This window comes from Chrysemys picta, chromosome 17, assembly GCF_011386835.1.
Source record: "Chrysemys picta bellii isolate R12L10 chromosome 17, ASM1138683v2, whole genome shotgun sequence".
Classification (NCBI taxonomy): Eukaryota; Metazoa; Chordata; order Testudines; family Emydidae; genus Chrysemys; species Chrysemys picta.
Genome location: NC_088807.1, coordinates 23,274,792 through 23,284,511, shown reverse-complemented (window position 1 = coordinate 23,284,511; position 9,720 = coordinate 23,274,792). Strand labels below are relative to the sequence as shown.

Below are 9,720 nucleotides of genomic sequence, written 5' to 3'. Positions count from 1 at the left end.
CTCCTGGATTCTCTCCCTGGCTCTGGGAAGGGAGTGGGGGCTAGTGGTTAGAGCCGAGGGGGTTGAGAGCCAGGACACCTGGGTTCTCTCCCTGGCTCGGGAGGGGGTGGGTTAGCGTGGGTGTTGGGAACCCAGAGAGGTGCCTGGAGGTGGAGGGGTGTGTGTTGGGGAGGGGCTGACCCATGTGCCCCACAGATACAGGGTCATTCCCCTCCCCTCCCCCCCGCACACACACTTGGCCTGAGCATCTGACGCCCCCGTGTGGCTGGACCCCTTCAGGACAGGGCGGCGTCCCGGCCCCTGCACCTGCCCATGGCTCCCGGGGGCGCTGCATGTCTGGCCACGCCCACCTCCCCCCCCCCGCTGCAGATGGGGGGCGGGGCTTGCCCAGAGAAGTCCGCCCTGAGTAATGGGGATCTATAAAGGGGACCCTGTTAATATCCCTGGTGCGTCCCTAAGGGGGTCATTATCCCATTTCACAAACAGGGAAACTGAGGCACAGGGTGGCAACAAGACACACAGAGAACCCAGGAGTCCTGGCCCCCAGTCCCTCCTGCTCTAACCACCAGACCCCCACTCCCCTCCCAGAGCCAGGGAGAGAACCCAGGAGTCCAGGCTCCCAGGCCCCTCCCCACCAACCAACTACTTCAGCTGCAGAGACGGAAGCAAACGAAAACTACATTCGCACCGTTTTGAAAACGGAAGAAAAATAAGTCCAAAAAGTGAAAGTGAAAACTAATAGTGAAAGTGCGCGGAGGCCTGGAATTTCAAGGGAAACTCCAACCCCGCAGGAGTGTAACGGGGATCCCCAGTCATCCCCCACCAGGCCTGGATTGGGACCCCTGTGTTGCCTAGAGCTAGAAAGGACCCAGGAGTCCTGGCTCCCAGCCCCCATCCTGCTCTAACCACTAGACCCCACTCCCCTCCCAGAGCCGGGGAGAGAACCCAGGAGTCCTGGCTCCCACATAGACAATGTTTAGTTTGGTATTACGTTTAGTGGTGGTTGTGTTGTTGTGTATCTCTGGAGAGCAGCATTGTGTGGGTTGCGTTATGTGCCACACGCCGTGTCACCTTTTGTGCTGCTCCGCCAGAGGGTGTTGTATTGCACTGTGTGTTTGCATGGTGTGTTAAACATCCCTGGGTTGTGCTGTGTTTCCGGGGGCTCTGTGCTGTGTGCTGTGCCTACTGTTGTGTTGTGTTGTGTGATGGTGTTATATTGTCTGGTGGTGCTTTGTGTTGAGTTTTGCTAGGTTGTGGTGTTATGTGTGTGTTGAGCTTGTGCAGTATTGTCGAGTGGTGTGTATTCAGTGTGCTGGGCAGGCTCCTGGAGCGGGTTGTGATTGTACTGAGTTGCCATGTTGTGGTTGCGTTGCCTGTGTTGTGTATTGCTTGGGATTGTGTTGCTTTGATTGGGTTGTATGTGCAATGGGTGTATGGTTGTGTGCAGGCTCTATTGTGGATGTGGTGTTGTGATTCTGTTGTGTGTGCACTGGGCAGGGTTGTGTGCGTGCTGTGTTGGATTGCGACTGTGTTGTATATTTGTTCCGTTGTGCTGTGTGTGTTGGATTATGACTGTGTTGTGCATTTGCACTGATGTGTTGTGCATGCATTGGATTGTGACTGTGTTGTGTGTTTGCACCATTATGTTGCGTGTGTTGGATTGTGACTGTGTTGTGTATTTGCTCGGTTGTGTGGCATTTGTTCTGCATGGTTTGCACTGTGCTGTGCGTGAGGTGTGTGGCATCTGGATGCTCTGTTGTGCTGTGTGTGTTGCTGTATGTGTTGGGTGGGGCAGGATAGGGCCTGCATTGTGAGGGGTTATATTGTGTGTGCATGTTGTGATGTGTCTGGAATTGTTGTCTTGCACTCTATTGTGCATGTACCGCATTGTGTACTGTTATGTGTGTTGTGTTGTGTACGTGCTGCATTGTGGACTGTTGTGTATGTGTTGGGGAGGGGGGTTCTGTGGCGCTCAGTTGTTCACACGCTGTGCTGTGAACCGGTATGTTGTGTGTTGTGTACGTGTTGCATTGCACTGCTGGGTACGTGCTGTGTTGTGTTGTGCTGGGTTGGGTTGTGTACATGTTGCTGGGTATGCGCTGTATTGTCTCGAATTGCACTGTTTTGCATGTGTTGTGTTGCATTGCACTGCTTGGCACATGCTGGGTTGTGTATGTTGCATTGTGTTGTGTTGCACTGATGGGTATGTGCTGGGCTGAGTGTGTTGTGTATGTTGTGTTGTGTTGCACTGCTGGGCAAGTGTTGGGTTGTGTGTGTTGTGTATGTTGTGTTGCGTTGTTACACTGCTGGGGATGTGCTGGGTTGTGTGTGTTGTGTATGTTGTGTTGTGTTGCATTGCACTGCTGGGCACTTGCTGGGCTGTGTGTGTTGTGTATGTTGTGTTGTGTTGCACGGCTGGGCACGTGCTGGGTTGTGTGTGTTGTGTTGTGTTTCATTGCACGGCTGGGCACGTGCTGGGTTGTGTGTGTTGTGTTGTGTTTCATTGCACGGCTGGGCACGTGCTGGGTTGTGTGTGTTGTGTTGCACGGCTGGGCACGTGCTGGGCTGTGTGTGTTGTGTTGTGTTGCGTTGCACGGCTGGGCACGTGCTGGGCTGTGTGTGTTGTGTTGTGTTGCACGGCTGGGCACGTGCTGGGTTGTGTGTGTTGTGTTGTGTTGCACGGCTGGGCACGTGCTGGGTTGTGTTGTGTTGCGTTGCACGGCTGGGCACGTGCTGGGTTGTGTGTGTTGTGTTGTGTTGCACGGCTGGGCACGTGCTGGGTTGTGTGTGTTGTGTTGTGTTGCACGGCTGGGCACGTGCTGGGTTGTATGTGTTGTGTTGCGTTGCACGGCTGGGCACGTGCTGGGTTGTGTGTGTTGTGTTGTGTTGCACGGCTGGGCACGTGCTGGGTTGTGTGTGTTGTGTTGCGTTGCACGGCTGGGCACGTGCTGGGTTGTATGTGTTGTGTTGCATTGCACGGCTGGGCACGTGCTGGGTTGTGTGTGTTGTGTTGTGTTGCACGTGCTGGGTTGTATGTGTTGTGTTGCGTTGCACGGCTGGGCACGTGCTGGGTGGTGTGTGTTGTGTTGCACGGCTGGGCACGTGCTAGGTTGTGTGTGTTGTGTTGTGTTGTACGGCTGGGCACGTGCTAGGTTGTGTGTGTTGTGTTGTGTTGCACGTGCTGGGTTGTGTGTGTTGTGTTGCACGGCTGGGCACGTGCTGGGTTGTGTGTGTTGTGTTGTGTTGCACGTGCTGGGTGGTGTGTGTTGTGTTGCACGGCTGGGCACGTGCTGGGCGGTGTGTTGCTGGCTACGTGCCGAGCTGCGTAGCGCTCTGTCGCCCTCCCCCCACCCCGTGACGTCAGCGCCAGGCGCTATATAACCCGGCGCGCCCGGCCCCGCCCATCACTTCTCTGCCTCCAGCCACAGCACAACCAGACCCCATGGAGCCGCCCGCCGCCGCCTGCCCCACGGACCCCGCCCGCCCCACGGATCCCGCCCGCTGCTGGAGCGCCCTGCTCACCGGCTGAGCCGGTAAGGGGGGGACCCCAACGCCCTGCTGCCCTGGGGGGCGGCAACACGGAGCCCCCCGATCCGCCTCCCCTGCCCCACTGACTCCCTCTATTCCCCCCGTGCCCCCTTTCTTCCCTGCACCCCACAACTCAACCTGCACCCCTTGTTTCCCCCGGCTCAATTGAGGGCCCTGCACCCTTATTCTGCCTTTGCCAAACTGCTCTTCTTCCCTGACCCCCCATCCTTGACCCTGTCCACCCCCCACTCCCTGGCCAGTGGCCCCAGCCTGGTGTCCCATTTTAGGGGGTCTGTTCCCCCTCTTATTCTGAGCCCCCCCCATTCTGACCCCAAGTGCCCCACATTGGGGTGATCCTGTCCTCTGTTTATTCAACACCCCACTGTACATTTCTCCCCCTCGGGATCTGTGCCCTGGAATGGGGTGAGCTGTGCTGTGGGAGGGGTGTCAAAACTTGGGGTGTTTCCCCACTGTCCAGGGGACCCCGCTCCTTCAGCAGGGCTGCATACCAGCCTCCCAGGGTGTTCCCACAGCCCCTCCTCCCTCTGACACTGATCCCTATTTCTCCCACTGATCACCCCCTGTCCCACCAGCAGCTCCCCAATCTAGCTCCAAGCCCCAACACCAGACCGAACCTGTGACGATCTGACACTGCCCCCCCCACCCCCCCCGCAGCTCTGGGGACCTAGCCGGGGTGGGGTGTGTGTGTGCGTGCATCCCCAGTTTCCAGGTTGGGGTGTAGCCAGACACTCCTAGGTCTCCCTCAGTCACTCAACCGGAGACTCCAGAGGCGTGGAAGCCTCTGGGTGCCCCCGCCCAAAAGAAAAAAAAACAACCCTGAAAACTAGAGGGGAAACTGAGGCACAGAGAGCCAGGGATAGAACCCAGGAGTCCTGGTTCCTATTCCCCCCTGTTCTAACCACTTCACCCTCACGCCCCTCTCCGAGTTAGGGAGAGAACCCAGGAGTCCGGGCTCCCAGCTCTTCCCCCCCCCACACACACACTTTGTTCTGAGTCACTGCTGAGACATTTACAAACTCCGGGGGGGGGGGGGGGTCCCACCAGGCTGGTTACAGAGGGCTGATGGTACCAGGGACTGGCACTCAGGAGCCATCTGCCAGAGCCAGGAGAGCTCGGACTCCTGGGTTCTTTCCCCAGCTCTAGGGAAATCTAATAATATAGAGCAGATAGGAGCTGGGACGCCTGGGTTCTTTCCCTGCTTGGGGGAAGTGGGGGATGTCTGTGGCTGGGAAATTTCCCAATGGATGAGCTGGGAGCCCCACAATGATGCCCCATCCCCCCCTACATACACACCTGACCGCTGGATTCTCCGGCACTGACGTGTCTCCCTTCCCCATTCCAGCCCCTGAGGGAACCACGACTCCCAGCCCTGTCGAGATGCGCTGCGTCTTGTCCCCGCAACTGGGTGGCCTCCTGGATGTGCTCACCTGGGCCGCGCTGCCACTCCTGGGTTACTGGCGTCGCCTCCCCACAGCCGTGATGATGAGGAGGTGGCAGAGGAGGAAGAAGAGCTTTGGGCCGGCCCGCCCATGCTGTGGCTTGGCCACCCCGCTCCTGGCACATCTGGAAGCCCCGGAGAAAGGGGAGGACTTTGTGGCTGGTCCTGCTGCGTCCCAGGGGCCAGCCCCCCGTCGGGAAGGAGAGAATTCGGGGGGATACCCCCGAGCTCCTTCTGTGTCCCACGACCAGGAGGAGGGAGCGAGCCGTGGAGAAGAGGCCACGGCACGGCTGGAGATGGAGGAACATCTGGAGGACGTTGAAGATGGTCAGAAGCAACCTTGGGATGATCCATCCGGGTCCCCACAGGACAGGAAATGTCACGGGGCCGGTGGGAAACCTGGAGGCCTCAAGCCGCCTGGGGGAGATGCCCCCAGCTGCCCGCAGGGTGGCACAGACCCGGGGCACCCAGTCACTGGGAACCCCCTGGTCCTGTCCTTGTTCTACTGCCCCGAGGAGGAGGACGACGACGAGGCCGGGGACTGGCCCAGCGAGGAGGAGGGAGATGATGGAGGGCACTGCTCCGGCACAGACTGGACCGATTCAGAGGAGGAGCTGGAAGACGACGCCTGGCGTGAGGAGAACGAAGCGCTGTGGGGGGCCCTGTGCCATGGGCAGGACCCCTTCAACCCGCTACGCTTAGCCAGGGCCCCCCTGGGCCCCACCCCGCCACGGCCCAAGGACCAGGAATTCCGGGTTTCCTTCTACCTCTGCGGGTCGGACTCTGAGGCTGAGAAAGTGGGGGACCCCTGGAAACCCCCAGAAAAGCCCTGGCCTATGAGACGGCGTGTCCCCGGTAGGACTCACCGCTGTGAGCGGGGATCCCGGGGAGCCGGGGACCCCGTCAAGGCGGAGACCTCGGACTCTGAGGGCAACCGGACAGCTAAGAAGGTGAGCTGGGGCCAGGACTCCTGGGTTCTCTCCCTGGCTCTGGGAGGGGAGTGGGGTATAGTGGTTAGAGCAGAGGGGGGCTGGGAGCCAGGACTCCTGGGTTCTCCTCCAACCAGTTTCCCTAAGCACAGGTCCAGTGGCCTGCTGGGTAATTTCAGGGGGTGACATCATTCACCTGCCTTCCCATGAGGGAGGTGGTATCTTATGCAATGGAGTGAAATGGGACCTGCTGGGTCCTGGGGGGGGGGAAGAGGTTTCCCCTAGGTGGGCATCTCAACCTCATCCCCCCCATCTGCCCCAAGAGCTACACAGTGCCCCTCACTCCTGACCCCCAGCCCCCTGCTAGCCCAGCCCTGGGCTCCCCCCAGCCCTGCCGGTGCCCCTCACTCCCAACCCGCAGCCCTACCCCACCCCCTTTGCTAGGAAACATCTGGTAACTTCTGTGTAACCCTGGGTTTTCCCGGAAGGGGATGATGTCAACGGGTGAGTCATTGGCTGCCTTCCCCCCCCCCCCCCCCACCCCACCCCTCCCACGGAGACAGGCTGGCCCGGACCAGCTGCTTCTAGGGAGCAGAAAGTTTGGTGCAGAAGGGAGGGGAGTGGGGTCTAGTGGTTAGAGCAGGGGGGGCTGGGAGCCAGGACTCCTGGGTTCTCTCCTTGGCTCTGGGAGGGGGTGGGGGGGGTCTAGTGGTTATGGGCCTCTCCCCCATGTCCTTAGTGTCTGGGTTCTCTCACCCTCTTTCTTCCCCCCGCCCAGGTTCGATTCTCCCTCATCGTCACCGTGCACCCCCTGCTGGTCTGGCCCTTTGCCAGCCAGGCTGCCCGCCGGGGGCCCTGGGAGGAGCTGGCCCGGGACCGGAGCCGCTTTCGCCGGCGCATCGAGCAGCTGGGGGCTGTCCTGGGGCCCTGTCTGGAGCCGGGACATCGGGCCCGAGCCTGGAGGAAGATCCATGGTGCAGCCCAGGAGCTGGCAGGACAGGAGACTCCCTTCCCCCTCCACGAGGGAAAGGAGAACCCGGGGCAGGGGATGCGGGACAAGTCTCTCCAGCTCTGCTCTGAAAGGATGGAGGACCCAGGTGTCTGGGAGGATCAGGCTGGGAAGCATATGCCCCTCCCCTCCGATTATAGGGGAGTGGAGGACCCAGGCATCCGGGATGGAAGACTGGGCTAGGCCACAGACTCTGTTCCCCCTGGCGCCCCCAGTGGTGATTGCATTAACCCTTCTGGCTCTGGAGCCAGAACTCCTGGGTTCTCTCCCTGGCTCTAGGAGGGGAGTGGGGTCTAGTGGTTAGAGTGGGGGGGGGGGGCTGGGAGCCAGGACTCCTGGGTTTCTTTGGGGATGACACCCCTTTACCTACCTCAATCTCTAACCTGCACGTGCTCCAATCTGTTGCGTTTATTTATTACTGTTAAATTATTTTCCGGCTGGTCCATCCGGCCTCAGAGGGGACTAAATATTTATTTTTTTTTATACCTGGATGAAGGGGGGAGGGAGGAGTCAATTTCTCAAGAGGACATGGCCTCTTCTTTGTGTTTCTGAATCGCCTTGGTATTTTATTCCCCTGCCACCCTGACTCTGGGCTGCTTTTTAACTGCTCCAAGTCTGTTAATAAAGGTTTAAAACACGGCCGCTTGTTCTGCGTGGTGGTGTTCAAACCAACCCCTTGGCCTCCGAACGGTGAGAATTTCCTGGATGTCTCCCGCCAGGCTGAGCCCTTAGATGCAGGCTGGTCTCTGTAACGCAGCCTCAGGGGGGGTGCGGATAAAGATTGGTATGAGCACAAAGGGTTAATAAACCTCCCAACTTCCCCCTTGAGGGTGGGGGGTGTATTGTATAAGTGGCCCAAGGCCTTGTTACATCAGCCTCTTAAACTTAAAGTAGGTGCTAGGAACCAGGACTCCTTGATCCCCTCTCTTGGGAGGGGAGGGCAGAGTTGGGGTAAGGGGGCTGGGACTCCTGGGTTCTCTCCCCAGCTGTGGGGAGGGGTGAGGTGGGTCTACTCCCTAGAGCAGGGAGGTGCCAGGACTCCAGGGTTCTATCCCTGGCATTCTCCCTCAGAGGGGCCTGGACCCTGCCTCGGTTTCCCCATCTGTACAAGGAGAGAAGGCTCCTTCCTGCTGTGAAGATTGGACTCTTTAAGGAGCAGCGGCTGGCCCTTGCTCTCAGCTGTATTACTGGCGGGGGGGGACCTGTCCTGGATTTCCTTGACCTGAGCCGGGTGCAAGCCAGGGGGAGGATCTGGCTTGGCCGGAGGAGGAGTGGAAGACTCCCAAGATGCACAGAGACTGTGCGCCCTGGCAGGTGACTCATGGGCACGGGGTAGGCGTTTAAAGCGCTTTCCAAGGCTGGCCTGAGTCATTGATTACACACGCCTGATCTAGTGGCTTCCTGCCCACCAGAGACACGTGGATCAACTGGGCTGACCTCAGTCACCTAGAACGGAGCTGAGCGAGTCTAGACCAGCCCAACCTGCTGTTTGTCCAACCAAGCCTTAAACCTCCCTGTGACGTTGTGCAGTCTCTATGGTTTTATAAAAATATAAGTGAATATTATGTAACTGGGATATGCTTCATGCAAAAGGTCTCTTGTAAGGTATCATTACAAAGCTCATAATCTACTGAGTGTGATCATCCTATTTGTATAAATGTATCACTCTAGTATCTAAAACTAGAAATATAAAACACAACTCTGAGGGCCTATTGTAATTATGTAAAGTGTGGGCCGTTAATGATGGTTTGGAATCTTGATGACTCCCATTGTCTGCAGATGGCTGTATTTACCTGTGAGTCTTCCTGTATCTGTGTGGGCTGGCAAGTGAGTAATGAAGTCTTGCAGTGACATGTGATCATGTCACCTGAACTGGAATCCATCTTTAACCTGGTGCTTCTCCAGTGAGGGGGGGTGGAAACCAAGAGGGACAAAGGGTTCCCGCCTTATGCAAAAGATATATAAAGGGGGGAAGAGAACAGAGAGGGGGAGGAGCCATCATGAAGAATCCCCTAGCTACCACCTGAGCTGCAACAAGAGCTGTACCAGGGGAAAGAATTGTGCCCAGGCCTGGAAGGTGTCCAGTCTGAGAAAAAAACTTACTGAAGCATCTCTGAGGGTGAGATTATCTGTATTCAGTTTGATTAGACATAGATTTGCACATTTTATTTTATTTTGCTTGGTGACTTACTTTGTTCTGTCTGTTACTACTTGGAACCACTTAAATCCTACTGTCTGTATTTAATAACATCACTTTTTATTTAGTAATTTACCCAGAGTATGTATTAATACCTGGGGGAGCAAACAACTGTGCATATCTCTCTATCAGTGTTATAGAGGGTGAACAATTTATGAGTTTGCCCTGCATAAGCTTTATGCAGGGTAAAACGGATTTAGCTGGGTTTAGACCCCATTGGGAGTTGGGCATCTGAGTGCTAAAGACAAGCGCACTTCTGTGAGCTGTTTTCAGGTAAACTTGCAGCTCTGGGACAAGTGATTCAGACCCTGGGTCTGTGTCTGGAGCCAGACAGGAGTGTCTGGCTCAGCAAGACAGGGTGCTGGAGTCCTGAGCTGGCAGGGAAAACGGAAGCAGGGGTAGTCTTTGCACATCGGGTGGCAGCTCCCAAGGGGGTTTCCGTGATCCAACCCGTCACACTCTCCCACCTGCCCAGGAAGTCAGGGCCACCGCTGACCTCCCCTTAGAGCCCGAAACTTTTCCCTAAACTCCAACCGAAATCTGCCTTGTGCTGCTTAATCCCCTACCTCCCCTGGTAACTGCAGGCCCCAGAACTGGG

At 57.3% G+C, this 9,720-nt stretch overlaps 1 protein-coding gene across 2 annotated transcripts; it reads left to right on the top strand.

Moving 5' to 3' along the window:
* Nucleotides 1–3,403: 3,403 nt before the first annotated feature.
* On the top strand, nt 3,404–7,564 carry PPP1R15A (protein phosphatase 1 regulatory subunit 15A). 2 transcript variants are annotated; one of them, XM_005312811.4, is made up of 3 exons: nt 3,404–3,533; nt 4,892–5,937; nt 6,695–7,564. In XM_005312811.4, the coding sequence occupies exons 2-3, from the start codon at nt 4,927–4,929 to the stop codon at nt 7,106–7,108; spliced, it is 1,425 nt and encodes a 474-aa protein (XP_005312868.2). In that variant the 5' UTR covers nt 3,404–3,533; nt 4,892–4,926; the 3' UTR covers nt 7,109–7,564. The 2 variants fall into 2 exon arrangements, with proteins under 2 accessions (XP_005312868.2, XP_042701519.2); XM_042845585.2 differs by lacking the exon at nt 3,404–3,533 and having other exon boundaries at nt 4,694–5,937.
* The last annotated feature ends 2,156 nt before the right edge of the window (nt 7,565–9,720 follow it).

Excerpts from the sequence above, each read along its gene's own strand:
- PPP1R15A (XM_042845585.2), top strand. The coding sequence starts at position 4,813 with ATGATGCCCCATCCCCCCCTACATACACACCTGACCGCTGGATTCTCC. Across the intron at positions 5,938-6,694 it reads GCAACCGGACAGCTAAGAAG|GTTCGATTCTCCCTCATCGT; the intron begins GTGAGCTGGGGC and ends CCCCCCGCCCAG.